General features: G+C 46.1%; 1 protein-coding gene across 6 annotated transcripts in view; it reads left to right on the top strand.

The window, feature by feature from the left end:
* The window catches only part of ttll7 (tubulin tyrosine ligase-like family, member 7), a 237876-nt gene that overhangs the window by 124835 nt on the left and 96712 nt on the right, over window positions 1-16329 (top strand). For all 6 annotated transcript variants that reach the window (XR_010019956.1, XM_063064775.1, XM_063064772.1 and 3 more), the window contains 6 exons: window positions 223-381; window positions 2717-2811; window positions 3565-3712; window positions 5494-5567; window positions 8839-8974; window positions 12755-12841. Coding sequence is in view for 5 of the 6 variants with exons in the window: in XM_063064775.1 (XP_062920845.1) it covers window positions 223-381; window positions 2717-2811; window positions 3565-3712; window positions 5494-5567; window positions 8839-8974; window positions 12755-12841 (699 nt within the window). In the remaining variant the exon portion in view is untranslated. The remainder of the gene's footprint in view (window positions 1-222; window positions 382-2716; window positions 2812-3564; window positions 3713-5493; window positions 5568-8838; window positions 8975-12754; window positions 12842-16329) is intronic.

Here is a 16329-nt window from a genome sequence, read left to right as displayed (position 1 = left end):
GAATTTCCTTCTCATCTCCATTTAAAAGGGACATCCCTCTATTCGGAGGCTGTGTCCTCCGGTTCTAGACTTTAGGAAACATTCTCTTCATATCTACTCTATCTAGGCCTTTCAATATTTGGTAGGTTTCAGTACAATCCCTCTGCAGCCTCTTGTGGCATTGCGGAGCTCCCAGGGCTGTGGCGGGTAGTTCCTCTAACAGAAGCCTTTGCCTCACCTTAGGAGCTTGTGGTGAAGACCCTGATAGTGGCAGAGCCCCACGTTCTGCATGCCTATCGGATGTGTCGGCCTGGACAACACCCCGGCAGTAGCAGTGTTTGCTTCGAGGTGCTCGGCTTCGATATCATCTTGGATCGGAAGCTGAAACCGTGGCTCCTGGAGGTGAGTGTCGGGATCAAGTTCAGATTTACTTATTCAAGATTCAGGATTGTTTAATGTCATTCTTCGGTGCAAGAGTAAAGGAGAACAAAATGTTTGTTACCTTGGATCTGATGCAGGATAAAAAACATAATAAGCATAAAAAACACAATAAATACAAAGATAAAAGCAATCCTCTAAACATAATGTACAAGTAACTATTAAATGTAGCCGTAGGATAAGCCCATATACATAGACTGATTGTAATGTATGTACATAAAGTGACGATAGGTGCAGGAGTGTCTCTACATAAGTTCAAAGTTCAAAATAAATTTTATTATCAAAGTACATATATGACACCATATACAACCCTAAGATTCATTTTCTTATGGGCACACTCAGCAAGTCCATAGATTAGTAACTATAACAGGATCAATGAAAGATCAACCAGAGTGCAGGAGACAACAGACTGTGCAAATACAAATATAAATAAATAGCACTAAATATCGAGACCATGAAATAATGAGAGAAAGAGTCAAAGTGAGATCATTGGTTGTGGGAACAATTTAATGATGGGGCAAGTGAAGTTGAGTGAAGTTATCCCCTTTTGTTCAGGACCCTGATGGTGTGGGGTAGTAAGTGCTTCTGAAGCTGCAGGTGTGGGTCCTGAGGCTCCTGTACCTGCTTCCTGATGGCAGCAGTGAGAAGAGAGCGTGGCCTGGGGCCGGGCTGGATGGATGTTGCTTTCCTACAGCAATATTTCATGCAGAAGTGCTCAGTGGTTGTGAGGACTTTACCTGTGATGTATTGGGCCAAATCCACCACTTCTTGTTGAAGAACCATCTCTTCCTAGAGATGCTGCCTGGCCTGCTGCGTTCACCAGCAACTTTGATGTGTGTTACTTCTTGTTGAATTTTTCTGGTCAAAGACATTGGCATTTCCATACCAGGTTGTGGTACAGCCAGTCAATATACTCTCTACACATCTATAGAATTTGTTGAAGTTTTAAATGTCATGGCAAATCTCTGCAGCCTCCTCAGGAAGTAGAGGCAGTGCTGTGCTTCCTTTGCAATTGCATTTACATGCAGGACCCAGAACAGGACCTCTGAAATAATATCACCCAGGAATTTAAAGTTGCTGACCCTCTCTAACTCTGATCCTCCAGTGAGGACTGGCTCATGGACTTCTGGTTTCCCTCCCTCGAAGTCGATATTTAGATCCTTGGTCTTTCGGACATTGAGAGAGGTTGTTGTTGTGACACCACTCAGACAGATTTTCGATCTCTCTCCTGTATGCTGATTTATCACCACATTTGATTCAGCCCACAACAGCGGTGTCATCAACAAACCTGAATAATGTATTGGAGCTGTGCTGTCTTGTAAAGACATGTCCTGGGTGATGGGGGTCCTTAATGATGGATGCTGCCTTTTTGAGGCATTGTATTTTGAAGATGTCCTCAATGTTGGGGAGGCTAGTGCCCATGATGGAGCTGGCTGAGTTTACAACTCTCTGCAGCTTTTTCCACTCCTGTGCATTGGTGCCCCCATGTCAGATGGTGATGCAAACGGCCTCCACATTACATCTGTAGAAACCTGCTGAAATCTTTGATGACATACTAAATCTCCTAATGAAGTATAGCTGCTGGCCACCTCTCCTGACCTAATGGGAGTCTGATAGAGTCATGGGCTGATTGACTAGTTCCACCACGCGAATGAGCTTTCTTGAACTCATTTTTTGAACTTTTAAAAACCTGCACTGTGGCAGTCAGGAATGCTCGACAATGGGATGTCAAAACTGCCCAATGCATCATCGGCACCAGCCTACGCATCATCAAGGCATATGTACAGAGAGGTGTCAGAAAAGGGCCAGTCACATCATGAAGGATCCCACCCACCCTCTCGTGGACTTTTGCCCCACTTCCATCAGCAAGGAGGCTATGTAACATCCACACCAGGACAACCAGACCATAAAACAGTTACTTTCCCGAAGCAGTAAGGCCAATCAACACCTCCACCCACTAGCCCACCCCTCCATACCCCCATCCACCACTACTTTATCATTTCCTATCAGAGTCACTTATGTACAGACACTCCTGTGCCTAGCATCACTTTATGGACATATAATCAGTCGATGCATATCAGCTATCTTACGTATTTATATTTATTGTGTTTTTATTATTATTGTGTTCTTTATCTTTTGTGTTTTTTGTGCTGCATCAGACCCGGAGTAACAATTATTTCATTTTCCTTTACACTTGTACACTGGAAATGCCGTTAAACAATCTTCAAACTTGAATTTAGCAAAACAGCTGCTCTTCAAGAACGTTTTCTTTCCACTTCTCTCCCATCCCGACCGCAAGATTAACCGAGCTCCGAGCTTTGGAACAGATCAGAAGATAGACTACGATGTGAAGAAGGGAGTCCTGGTCCACGCCTTGAAGCTGTTGAATGTGCGGTAAGTTACAATGAAACGCAAGGTCCGCTTGTTGTTTGAGCGGCGTTGCTGACCTGAAGAGGTCTCCACGCCCGCCTTTGAGGCAGTGGTTCTCAGAGAACACAAATGATTGAGGGAGAGGCAAAGAGGGAGACCAAATACAAACTGCTGAAGGAACCCAGTGGGTCAACCAGCATCTGTGGAGAGAGGAGCCTGTATGTGAGGGAGGAGGAGGGAAGGAGAGAGTGTGTGTATGAGAGTGAGGGAGGGACTGTGTGGGAGAGAGTGAGTCAATGCACAAGGGATGGGGTTAGTGTGTGGGGTGAGGTCATTGTATGTGGGGGAGAATCAGTGTGGGGGTTGAGTGAGCCAAGAACTGTGCTTTAGGAACTTAGAACATTGGCAGGGCTATAGTATGAAGTGTTCCAGCATCTGCCAATGGTTGACGGACTGAGTAGCCTCCTTGGGCACCAGAATAATTCAGAAGTCCCATCCCTGACATGTTTGGCCTCCCTTGAGGAATGGGTTGGGTTTGAGTTGTGTCTCCCTCCTTCAGCCTTGCCGTCCTTCCCCTGTATCGCTGAACCCTCCCATCGGCCTCGCCGACCCCTTCCAATAACCTTGCTTCCCCCTTCCATCGGCCTCACTGCCTCCTTCCATCGGCCTCGCTGACCCCTTCCAGCTGCCTCGCCGACCCCTTCCATCGGCCTCGCCATGCTCTCCGTCTGCCTCGCTGTTCCCTGGGTCAGTAGGCCTTGTGTTTCTCTGCTCCAGCACCAGTGATCGCAGGAAGAACCTCGTTCAGCAGAAGGCAGAGGCCCAGAGGCGGCTGTATGGCCAGGGGACAGGAAAGCGCCTGTCACCTTCCTCCTCCGAGTGGGAGAAGCAGAGACACTCGCTCCAGAGGAGGAGAGAGGAGCTGGTAAGAAACCTCCACCCTGTCCTGGTTGGCTGCCAGTGACTAGCGGTGCTCCTCAGTATTGGGAATGCTAGTCTTCACATTGTTTGTCCATGATTTAGATAATGGGATTGATGGCTCTGTGGCAAAGTTTGCAGATGATACGAAGATAGGTGGAGGGGTAGGTAGTGCTGAGGAAGCAATGCGATTGCAGCAGGACTTAGACAAATTGGAAGAATGGCCAAAAAAGTGGGAGATGGGATACAGTGCTGGGAAATGTACGATAATGCATTTTGGTAAAAGGAACAAAAGTGCAGACTATTATCTAAATGGGGAGAAAATTCAAACATCAGAGGTGCAGAGGGAATTAGGAGTCCTTGTGTAAAACTCCCAGAAGGTTAATTTACAGGTTGAGTCTGTGGTAAAGAAAGCAAATGCAATATTGGCATTTATTTCAAGGGGAATAGAATATAAAAGCAAGGAGATAATGCTTTATAAGACACTAGTCAGGCTGCACTTGGAGTATTGTCAACAGTTTTGGGCCCCATATCTCAGAAAGGATGTGTTGTCATTGGAGAGAGTCCAGAGGAGGTTCACGAGGGTGATTCTGGGAACGAATGGTTTGGCAGCTTTGGGCCTGTACTCACTGGAATTTAGAAGACTGTGGAGGATCTCATTGAAACCTATCGAATGTTGAAGGGACTAGATAGGATGGATGTGGAGAGGATGTTTCCCATGGTGGTGGTTTCCAGAACTAGAGGGTACAGCCTCAGAATTAAGGGGCTGCTCTTTAGAGCAGAGGAAAGGAGCAATTTTTTTTTAAAAGAGTGGCCAATCTATGGAATGCTCTGCCACAGACTGTGGTGGAGGCCAAGTCTGTGGGTATATTTAAAGCAAAAATGAATCTGAATCTCCAACTTACCTACACCCTCCATGATCTTATGAACCTCCGTAACGTCACCCCTCCGCCTTCTGTGTTCCAAGAGAAAAACTATCAGCTTCAGGTAAATCGAGCTCTCCTGCCCCCAGTGACATCAAGTTTAAGTTTAGGTTTATTATGAACGGACTGTACGATCAAACCAAACTACATTCCTCCAGATCATAAATCATATATCACATGCAGCACATAAAGCAAAATATTACCATCAATGTTAATGAAATGTAATTCAAAACGCATGTAGTGCACAGCACAGGTAAACAGTAAACAGCTTGCTGTCCCAATGCTGAGTCCTCATTGGCAGGGTATCCATTAGACCCACAGCCTGGGGGAAGAAGCTGTTACCCAGTCTGGCAGTCCTAGTCCTGGTGCTCCTGTACCTCCTTCCTGATGGTCATGGGTCAGAGACATTGTGGGATGGGTGGTAGGGACCCTCGACAATGCTTTGGGCCCTTTGACTGCAATGCCTCCAGTGAATGTCACAAGCAGTGGAGAGGGAGACCCTGAAGATCCTCTCATCCTTGCCACAAGCACACAGACAAAAGCTCGGTATAAAGCCAAGGACTGGAGGCCTGGAGGCGGCCTGTACTGGGACCAGAAGCCTGTCTGTGCATGTAGGAGTGTAGGTGGATTAGAAGAGGTTTCGCTTTTCTCTAGCTGATGTTGATGATTGCGTTGTTCTGCTGAGCATTGTGGGTAAAGCTATATTGCTACAGGAATGTGTGAGGACACTTGCGGGCTGACCCCAGCACAACCTTAGGTCACGTTGGCTGTAAACGCAAATGCCACGTTTCGCTACACGCTTCAATGTACATGTGGTGGTTAGACCTGAACCTGAATCAGCTGTTTTCTCTCCTTCTACTTGCAGAAGGAGAGACTTTCTCAAGTCCGCAAGCAGATCCTACGGGAGGAGCATGAAAATCAGAATCTGGGGAATTACAGGTGAATAAACACAAGCGATCCTGCATTTGCTGGAAATCCAGAGCAACACACACAAAATGCTGAAAGGACCCAGCAGGTCAGGTAGCATCAATGAAAATGAGTAAATAGTCGATATTTCTGGCCGAGACCCTTCATCAGGACTGGAAAAGAAGAGGGAAGCAGCCAGAATAAGAAGGTGGGGGGAGTGGGAGGAGGACAAGCTGGAAGGTGACAGGTGAAGCTAGGTGGACAGGAGAGGGGAATGAAGTACGAAGCTGGAAGGTGACAGGTGAAGCTGGGTGGACGGGAGAGGGGGATGAAATACGAAGCCGGAAGGTGACAGGTGCAAAAGGCAAAGGGCTGGAAAAGAAGGAATCTGACAGGAAGGGAATGTGAACCACGGGAGAAATGGAAGGAGGAAGAGCATCTAAGGGAGGTATTAGGTTGGTGAGGAGAAGAGGTAAGATTAAAGTGGGGGGGGGAATTATGGGAAGGAGATATCAATATTCATATCATCATGTTGGAACTATCTACACAGAATATGATATGTTGCTCTGCTCCCCCAACCTGAGAGTCACATCATTGTGGCAGAACAGGAGGCCATGGCCAACATTTCAAACAGGAATGGGGGTTGGAATTGAAATGGTTGGGCACCAGGAAATTGTGCTGTGCATTGGATGGAGCTGAGATCCTCAACAAAACAGTCGGCCAGTTGACAACGGCTCTCAGCAATGTAGAGGAGGCTGCATCAGGAGCACTAGACACAACAGGTGACCCCAGCAGGTTCACAGGTGAAGCGTTGCCTCACCTGGAGGGACTGTTTGGAGCGATGAATGGGACTGAGGGAGGAGGTGAATGGACAGGTAAAGCACATCTGCCACTTGTACGGATAAGTGCCAGGAGGGAGATTAGTGGGGAGGGACGGATAGACAAGGGAATCACGGAAGGAATGATCCTTGCAGAAAGTGGGGGGGGGGCGGTGGGGGGGAGGTAAAGATGTATTTGGTGGTAGGATCCACTTGGAGATGATGGAATTAACGCTACCAGCTTTATTCTCCAAACTGAGGCACATTAGTGCCCCACAATCAGTAACACAGCAGTTATGTGTACTGTAGACACTGATATCTTATCCCAATTTTAATGGATCCCTGCCAGATTAGACATGAAAGCTGAACACAATGTAGTCCCAACATCTGATCTCTGTGCAGACGTGAGAGATTCGGCAGATGCTGGAAATCTCAGGTAACACACACAATGCTGGAAGAAATACTGAATGCCTGGGGCGCCATGGTAGTGTAGTGGTTAACATGATGCTATTACAGCTCAGGACTTCAGAGTTCAGAGTTCAATTCCAGCGTCCTCTATAGGCAAATTTGTACGTCCTTGCCGTATGCACGAGAGTTTCCTCCACGTGCTCTGGTTTCCTCCCACAGCCCAAAGACATACAGGTTAGGAGGTTAATTTGTCACATGGGTGTAATGGCGCAGCACGGGTTCATTGGGCTGGAAGGTCCTGTTACGGTGCTGTATCTCTACATCTAAATTGAAGGAAAATGGGGAACGTAATGTTATAGGGGCAAACGCAGACAAAAAGGACTAGTTTTGGTGGGCACTTTGACATTGACCAGTTGTGTCTCTGCTGTATGACTCCATGCTGCCAAGAGTACCGAGTGAAGAGGTGGAGAGGGAGAGAGGAGCAGAAGAATAGGTTCAGGCCCTCTTTCCCCTTCCTTCTCTCTCTTCCTCCCCCCTCTCCCTCCCTTTTGCACCCCCCCACTCCCCCCTTGGCCTTCCTCCCTTAAACCTGGGTCCTCTAGTACTAGACTCTTCTGGGGAAAATACCCTCTATCTATCCTTTTCCTATCCTATCCTAACAAATTTTATCACATATGATACTAAACCTGACTCTGAGACTGATTTCTGATTCTGTCTAAGCCCCTCATAATTTATTAAATCTTTCTAAGATCACCCCTCTGCAGCCCAGCCTCTCCAATCTCCTCTTGCAACCAGAGCCCGGAAATGGAAAAGTTAATGTCTGAAATCCGTTGGATGGCTCAGAGCATGTACTCAGTGGAGTTTAAAGAATGAGAGGAGATCTTATTGAAACCTATCGAATATTGAAAGGCCTCAATAGAGTGGATGTGGAGAGCACTAGAAGGCACAGCCTTCAGGTTGAACAAGTTGGGTCTTTATTCTTTGGAGCGTAGAAGGTTGAGGGGGGACTTGATAGAGGTGTTTAAAAAATTATGAGGGGGATAGATAGAGTTGACATGGATAGGCTTTTTCCCTTGAGCATGGGGAAGATTCAAACAAGAGGACATGAGTTGAGAGTTAAAGGGCAAAAGTTTAGGGGTAACATGAGGGGGAACTTCTTTACTCAGAGAGTGGTAGCGGTGTGGAACGAGCTTCCAGCAGAAGTGGTAGGGGCAGGTTCGATGTTGTTGTTCAAAGTTAAATTGGTTAGATATATGGACAGGAAAGGAATGGAGGGTTATGGGCTGAGTGCAGGTCAGTGGGACTAGGTGAGATTAAGAGTTTGGCACGGACTAGGAGGGCTGAGATGGCCTGTTTCCGTGCTGTAATTGTTATACGGTTATATTAGAAAGATGTCCATTTAGCTCTCCAATTAGCTCTCCATTTTTCTATCATCTACATGTCTATCTAACAGTTTCTTAAATGCCCCTAGGGAATGTATCTACCTCTACCACCATCCCTGGCAGGCTGTTCCATGCACCTACCACTCTCTGTGTGAAAAAACCTACCACTGACACCCCCCCTATATTTTCCTCCAGTTACCTTAAATGTAAGTTGCCTTGTTTTACCAATTTCTACCACTCAATCTATGCCTTTTATCAACTTGTACATCTCTGCCAAGTCACCTCTCATCCGACTTCGCTCTAAAGAGAAAAACCTTAGCTCGCTCAACCAGTCCTCATAAGACATGCCCTCTAATCCAGGCAGCATCCTGGTAAATCTCCTCTGCACTCTCTCAAAAACTTCCACATCCTTCCTATGATGAGGCGACCAGATCTGAACACAATAGTCTCTCCTCGTAGACCAACTCCCCTCATCTCCAGAATCAACTTGGTGAACCTTTCTGCACCATCTGCAAAGCCAGTAGATCTTTTCTAACGACAACGCACAGTATTTCCAAACGGCTGGTCAGGGCTGGAAGTATGAGTAGGGGTTCTTGGAAGGCTAGGGACATGGAGAAGTGGGAGGAGTTGTTGTGTTTTCTTACACCTCTGTCATTATGGTCCCTTCTCCGTCTCTCCATCTCTCTGGCAACTCAGGAGGATCTACCCGCCCGATGACAAGCAGCTGCTGGAGAAATATGAGAAGCTGCTCTGCATTGCCTTCCAGACTTTCCTGGCGAGCAGAGCCACGTCTCTGCAGAAGGAGCTGAGCAACCCACTGAACCACATGAAGGTAATGGTCACCAGGGACCCTCGGATGTGGGAACAGAATGATCTGTTGGCTGGGTTTGTGTGTGTGTGTCTATATGTGTCTGCCTGTGTGTGTGTTTCTGTGTGCATCTGTGTGTGGATCTGGGTGAGTGAGAGTGTGTGAGTGTGTGTGTGTGTGTGTGAGAGAGAGAGAGAAAAATTTTGTTTTATTTAGAGATCCAGCTCGGATAAGCCCTTCTGGTTCATAATGCAGCAACCTCTGACAACTCCAACAACTCCAAGTTAACCCTAATCTAATCACAGGACAATTTACAATGATCAATTAACCTATTAACTGGCACGTCTTTGAACCAGGGAAGAAACACACCCATTCCATGGGCAGGACTCCCGGGAAACCCACGCATTCCATGGGGAAACCCACGCATTCCATGGGCAGGACTCCCGGGAAACCCACCATTCCATGGGGAGGACTCCTGGGGAAACCCACACATTCCATGGGGAGGACTCCCAGGAAACCCATGCATTCCATGAGGAGGACTCCTGGGGAAACCCATCGATTCCATGGGGAGGACTCCTGGGGAAACCCACGCACTCCTTGGGCAGGACTTCCAGGAAACCCACGCATTCCATGGGGAGGAGTCCCGGGGAAACCCATTCATTCCATGGGGAGGGCACCAGGAAACCCACACATTCCATGGGGAGGACTCCTGGAAACCCACACATTCCATGGGGAGGACTCCCGTGGAAACCAACGCATTCCATGGGGAGGACTTCCGGGAAACCCACGCATTCAATATGGAGGACTCCTGGGAAACCCCTTTATTTCATGGGGAGGACTCCTTACAGAGGATGCTGGGTCTGAACTCCGAGCTTCAACACCCTGAGCTGCAGTAGCTAACTGCTACGCTACTGGAACACTAACATAGAACGTTACAGCAGAGTGTAGGCTCTTTGGCCCACAATGTTGTACCGACCTTTTAACCTACTCGAATATCAAACTTGGGAGTTGTCTATCCCTGCATGTGAAGACAGACTCCGGCGGATTGAGCGGACGAGACCTATGGAAGGTCCAACGGTCAAGAAGCGTCGTGGAACGTGTAGAGCAGGACAGGACACAGAAGACGGCCTGGTCATCCACTGCGCCTAGTCCCATCTACAGCCGTCTCGACTCTGTCTTGCCACTGGATCCAGATGGGAATTGGGAAGAGAGAGTGAGGCTGACGCTGCGCAACTCCCTCACTTAAATCCAAATCATGCGCTAGTCACGACACCATCATAATGGTGACGAGGTCCTCATCGACGACGATGGACGAACACAAATATCAAACTAACCTTCCCTCCCACAGAGTCCTCCATTTTTCTATCATCCGTGTGTGTGTGTGTGTGTGTGTGTGTGTGTGTAGGGAAGCCGCAAAACTGTGAGGAGAGTGAGCACAAGGACCTGGGTTGTAACACCATGAGACGTAGGAGCCGAATTGGGCCCCTGCCCATTGAGTCTGCTCCACCATTCGGTCATGGCTGATTTATTTTCCCTCTCAACCCCATTCTCCTGCCTTCTGCCTGTAAACTTTGACACCCTTACTAATCAAGAACTTATCAACCTCTGTTTTAAATATACTCAGTCACTTGGCCTCCACAGCCGTCTGTGGCAATGAATTTCAGAGATTCACCACCAATTGGCTGAAACAATTCCTCCTCATCTTTGATCTAAAGGGACATTTTGTATTCTGACTCTGTGTCCTCTGGTTCTAGGCTCCCCCACTATTGGAAACGTCCTCTCATTGTCTGCACTATCTGGTCCTTTATAGGGAAAGTTTGAATAGCTTAGGTCTTTATTCCCTGGAGTGTAGGAGACTGAGGGGAGATTTGATGGAGGTATACAAAATTTTGAGGGGTATAGACAGAGTAAATGCAAGCAGTTTTTTTCCGCTGAGGGTGGGTGAGACTATAACTGGAGCTCATAGGTTAAGAGTGAAAGGTGAAATATTTAAGGGGAACCTGAGGGGGAACTTTTTCACTCAGAGGGTGGTGAGGTTGTGGAATGAGCTGCCAGTAGAAGTGATGGATGTGGGTTCTATTTGGACATTTAAGAAATGTTTGGATAGGTATGTTGGTGGAAGGGTTATGGAGGGCTATGACATAGGTGCTGGTCAATGGAACTAGCCAGAATAACAGTTCAGCACAGATTAGATGGGCTGAAGGGCCTGTTTCTGTGCTGTAACTCTTCATGACTCAATGACATGCATTTAAGGTGAGGAGGTAATGGTTGGGGAGAGCTGCAGTGTTGTCTAGGGTACTTGTGAGTATAAACTTGACTTTGACTTTGATTATTGTTCACACTCATGGGACATCTACCAAAGTGACAACTTCATGAAGAAACATGCAGTTAACGCAAAATCTCAACACAGAGAAGGGAAAGCACAAAATAGTTTCTCTTCAAAGGCAATAAAATATAAATGTTGGAAATCTAAGTGCGGAAGACGTTGGAAATTCACAATGGGTCAGGTAGTAAGTGCAAAGGGGACAAGCGAGTTATCACAACATCTGCTCTTTCCTAAGACCCACAGATGCTGCCTGACACACGAGATTTCTGCAAATGCTGGAAATCTTGAGCAAAACATGCAAAATGGCAAAGGAACGGAGGTCAGGCAGCATCTATGGAGGGAAATGAACAGTCAACGTTTTGGGTCGACACCCTTCATCAGTCCCTCCAACATTTTGTGTGTAACAATAACTTTGTGACAATGAAGATTTTCTAATGTGCTGTGCACTACACATACTTTGTTTAGTTCATTTATGGGAATATTTTAGTTTATATGCAGTGTGTGATATATGTTTTGTAGGTCACCATGGTCTGGGGGAATATTGTTTGGTTTGCTGGTATAAGGCCTTCATAGAGTGGATGATGATGATTATGAAGACACACAGTCCTCTTTTATTGTCATTTAGTAATGCATGCATTAAGAAATGATACATTATTCCTCCGGTGTGATATCACAAAACACAGGACAAACCAAGACTTAAAAGACTGACAAAACCACATAATTATAACATATAGTTACAACAGTGCACAATACCATAACTTGATGAAGAAAGTCTGTGAGCACAGTAAACTTCAAAGTCTCTCAAATATCCCACATCTCACGCAGTCGGGAGAGGGAAGAAAAACTCTCCCTGCCATGCCGACCACAGTCCGACTCTGAGTCATCCGAAAACTTCGAGCTCTGATCAGCTCTCCGACACCGAGTACTGAGTGCCATCTCTGTCCGAACGATTCGACCTCCTTCTCAGTCGCCAAAAGCAGGCAAGACCGGGGATTTTGAGGCCTACCCTCTGAAAGATTCACGACCACATTGGAGAGGATGTTTCCTATGGTGGGAGAGCCTAAGACTAGAGGACACAGACTCAGAATAGAGGGGTGTCCTTTTAGAATGATGAGGAGGTATTTCTTTGAACTGGAGCATGATGAATCTGTGGAATTCTTTGCCACAGGCAGCTGTGGAGGCCAAGTCTTTATGTAAATTTAAGGCAGAGGTTTATAGATTCTTGATTGGTCAGGGTATGAAGGGATACAGGAGAGGAAGGCAGAAGACTGGATCAGCCATGATAAAATGGCTGTGCAGACTTGATGGGAAAATTACCTAATTCTGCTCCTATATCTTATGGTCTTATGGTCTTACATGTAAAGGGGGATGAAAATAAACTTGAACTTGTGCTTTGACCTTATGCAGTAGTTTCCCCACTGATGAAATCAGGCTAATTGTTTTCTTAATGCAAATGGTTCACATTAATTTTTCTCAAGGAAGAAGATATTTTGGACCTGCTGGAGCAGTGCGAGGAGGATGATGAAAAGCTGCTGGGGAAATCTCCTCGACAGCGGGGACCCAAGGTATGTTGTTCACAAAGCATGTAGCCATACTCCCAGAGCCCTGACCAACTCACCAGACAAGATTCGTTGTTTGGAGAGGCGGGAAGCAAATCGGGAGCAAATTCAGAAATCAGAGGCACAAAGGGACTTAGGAGTACCCGTGCACGATTGCCTAAAAGAGTCAGCGGTGAGGAAGGCAACATAATCTTAGCATTCATCTTAAGAGGATTAAATATAAAAACAAAGATGTAATGTTGAGGCTTTATAAGGCACTGGCCAGACCGCATTTGGAGTATATTGAACATTTTTGGGCCTCTTATCCAATAAAGGATGTGCAGGCATTGGAGAAGGTCCACACAACACTCATGAGAATGATCCCAGGAATGAAAGGGTAACGTATGAGGAGCATTTGATGGCTCTAGACCTGTACTCACTGGAGTTTAGAAGAATGAGGGGTGATCTCATTGAAACCTATTGAATATTGAAAGGCCTAGATAGAGTGGATATGGAGAGGATATCTCCTATAGTGGGGGAGTCTAGGACTGGAGGGCACAGCCTCAGAATGAAAGGATATCCCAGTAAAACAGAGGTGAGGAGGAATTTCTTCAGCCAGGTGAGTCTATGGAGGTCAATTGACTAGGTATATTTAAAGCAGAGGTTGATAGGTTCTTGATTAGTTTGGGTGTCCTGGTTTACAGGGAGAAAGCAGGATAATGGGGTTGAGGGGGATAATAAATCAGCCATGATGGAATGGCAAGTAGATTTGATGGGCCAAATGGCCTAATTGTTCTCCTATGTCTTATGGTGTTATGAGAACAGCTTCTAGTTTTCAGTCCCTGAATGAATGCATTCCTGCAGTGTAACAATACACAGAACTCAGCGTCGAGCCAGCGAACCTGAAACCTTACTGCTGCTTCTTTCTTCACAGATGCTGGCTGATGTTCTGAGTCTTTCCAGCATTTTTCAATTTGTGTTAGATTTTTGGTATCTGCGCTCTTTGATTTTTATAGAGGAATGGACTCAAGCCCCTTGGGCCATTGAGTCTACACTGACCATTGAGAACTCATTTACACTTGATTGTTTATCCATCATATCCGACAATGACAGGAAACCTGTGCAGGAGAGTTTTTGAAGTGGGAAAAGCCACTGATTGGGTTCAATTCTCTCGACCTCAGAAGCCTGGGTCTAGTGGTACAAGTGGTCATCACAAACTGGTCAAATATTAGTGGTCCTTGGCACCATGACCTTCCTGTGTTATGTGCCGTTCCCCACGAAGCATTACAGATCTGCTTTCCTGGTTGTTGTACCTCACTGTAGACCTCCTTTGGCCAGTCCCCCAGAGCTGACTTCGTAGGCTAGGACAGGCATGTCCCCATCTCACCAGGGTATGAGACCTGCCGGCTACCCTCACCTGGTTTAACTCGTCTGTCGAAGCAGTGTACTGGGGCGTGGCCACTGTCACATGTAAATAGCTACTCGGAGCCAAGGGTAAGAACTGGTGGGGACCCAAGGTGAGTGAGCTGCCCCAGAAAGGGTTCACCAGAAATGCTACCTCATATGCACCTCCCAATTTATTGTTTCCTCATTTATATCAACCATAATAATTTTCAGATGATTGAGGAAAGTATGTGGGGTGCTGTCAGACATTGGCTTTTAACAGGGAATGGGTTTTGTGGTGGTAGAGGTAGATACATTAGGTCATTTAAAAGCTCTTAGACAGGCACATGGCTGAAAGAAAATAGGAGGGCTTTGTGAGAGGGAATGGTTAGATTAACCTTGGAGTAGGTTAAAAGGTTGCTACAACATTGTGGACTGAAGGGCCTGTACTGTATGTTTCATATTCTAAATCTTCCTAAAGATTAGGGGCCTGTTGTGCTGACATTTTAACCTACTCTCGAGATCAATCTCGATTAATCTATCCTCAGAAGACCTGCTTCTAATCCAGTTGAGAGAAAGCACGGTGCCAGTGAACAAATACGATTCAGGTGTTTTTGAGGGGCTTTTCTGTCCAGGTACCTATGTGTGATCCAAGCTTTTTTTAGGTTGGTAAGGATGGTTTTGGAGCCAGAGAAAGGAGTTAGGAGTCATGTTAGGGTTTAGAGACATGGATGTGGTGAGTTAGAGGTCAGTTTAGGGACAGGGACAGGTACGTGAGGGTTTAGAGGTCAGATTAGGAGATAGGGACAAGGATGTGGGGAGTTAGAGGTGAGGTTAGGTTTTAGGGACAGGGATCACTTTCAAGAATCACTTGATTGTGACATGGTCCTGGAGGACTGGAAAATTGCAAATGTCACTCCACTCTTTAAGAAGGAAGGAAGACAAAAGAGAGGAAATTATAGGTCAGTTAGCCTAACTTCAATTGTTGGGAAAGTGCTGGAGTCCATTATTAAGTGTGAGGTTTCGGGGTACTTGGAGATAAGTCAAAATCAGCATGGTTTCTGTAGAGATAAATCTTGCCTGACAAATCCATTGGAATTATTTGAGGAAGTAACAAGCAGGGTGTATAAAGGAGAGGAAGTGGATGTCACTTACTTAGATTTCAGAAGGCATTTGATAAGGTACCTCACATGAGGCGGCTTAACAAGATAAAATCCTGTGGCACTGCAGGAAAGATACTGTACGGATAGAGGAATGGCTGACAGGCAGGAAATAGTGAGTGGCAATAAAGGGGACCTTTTCTGGTTGGCGGCCAGTGACTAGTGGTGTTCCTCAGGGGTCAGTATTGGAAATACTACTTTTCACATTATTTATTAATGATTTAGATACTGGAATTGATGGCTTTGGCAAAGTTTGCGGATGATATGATGTTGGGTGGAGGGGTAGGCAGTGCTGAGGAAGCAATACAATTGCAGCAGGACTTAGACAAATTGGAAGAATGGCCAAAAAAGTGGCAGATGGAATGTAGTGTTGGGAAATGTATGATAATGTATTTTGGTAAAAGGAACTATAGTGTGGACTACTATCTAAATGGAGAGAAAATTCAAACATCCGAGGTGCAAAGGGACTTGGGAGTCCTCATGCAAGACTGCCAGAAGGTTAATTTACAGGTTGAGTCTGTGGGGAAGAAGGAAAATGAAACATTGGCATTTATTTCAAAGGGAATAGAATATAAAAACAAGGAGATAATGCTGAATCTTTATAAGACACTAATCAGCCCTCACTTAAGGGTATAGTCAACAGTTTTGGGCCCCTTATCTCAGAAAGGATGCATTGTCATTGGAGAGAGTCCAGAGGAGGTTAATGAGGATGATTCCAGGAATGAAGGGGTTAACACATGAGGAGCATTTAGCAGCTTTGACCTTATACTCAATGGAATTTAAAAGAATATGAGGGGGTTCTCATTGAAAGAACTAGTTAAGGTGGATGTGGAGAGGATGTTCCCTCTGGAGGGTGTATCCAGAACTAGAGGGTGCAGCCTCAAAATTGAGGTTTTAGAACAGAGGTAAAGAGGACTTTTTTTTAGCCAGAGAGTAGTGAATCCGTGGAATGCTCTGCCAAAGCCTGTGGTG

This window comes from Mobula hypostoma, chromosome 12 (assembly GCF_963921235.1).
Source record: "Mobula hypostoma chromosome 12, sMobHyp1.1, whole genome shotgun sequence".
In the NCBI taxonomy this organism is placed as follows: domain Eukaryota; kingdom Metazoa; phylum Chordata; class Chondrichthyes; order Myliobatiformes; family Myliobatidae; genus Mobula; species Mobula hypostoma.
The sequence above is the reverse complement of the archived record's forward strand: the minus strand, read 5'-3'. Positions and strand labels throughout refer to the sequence as shown.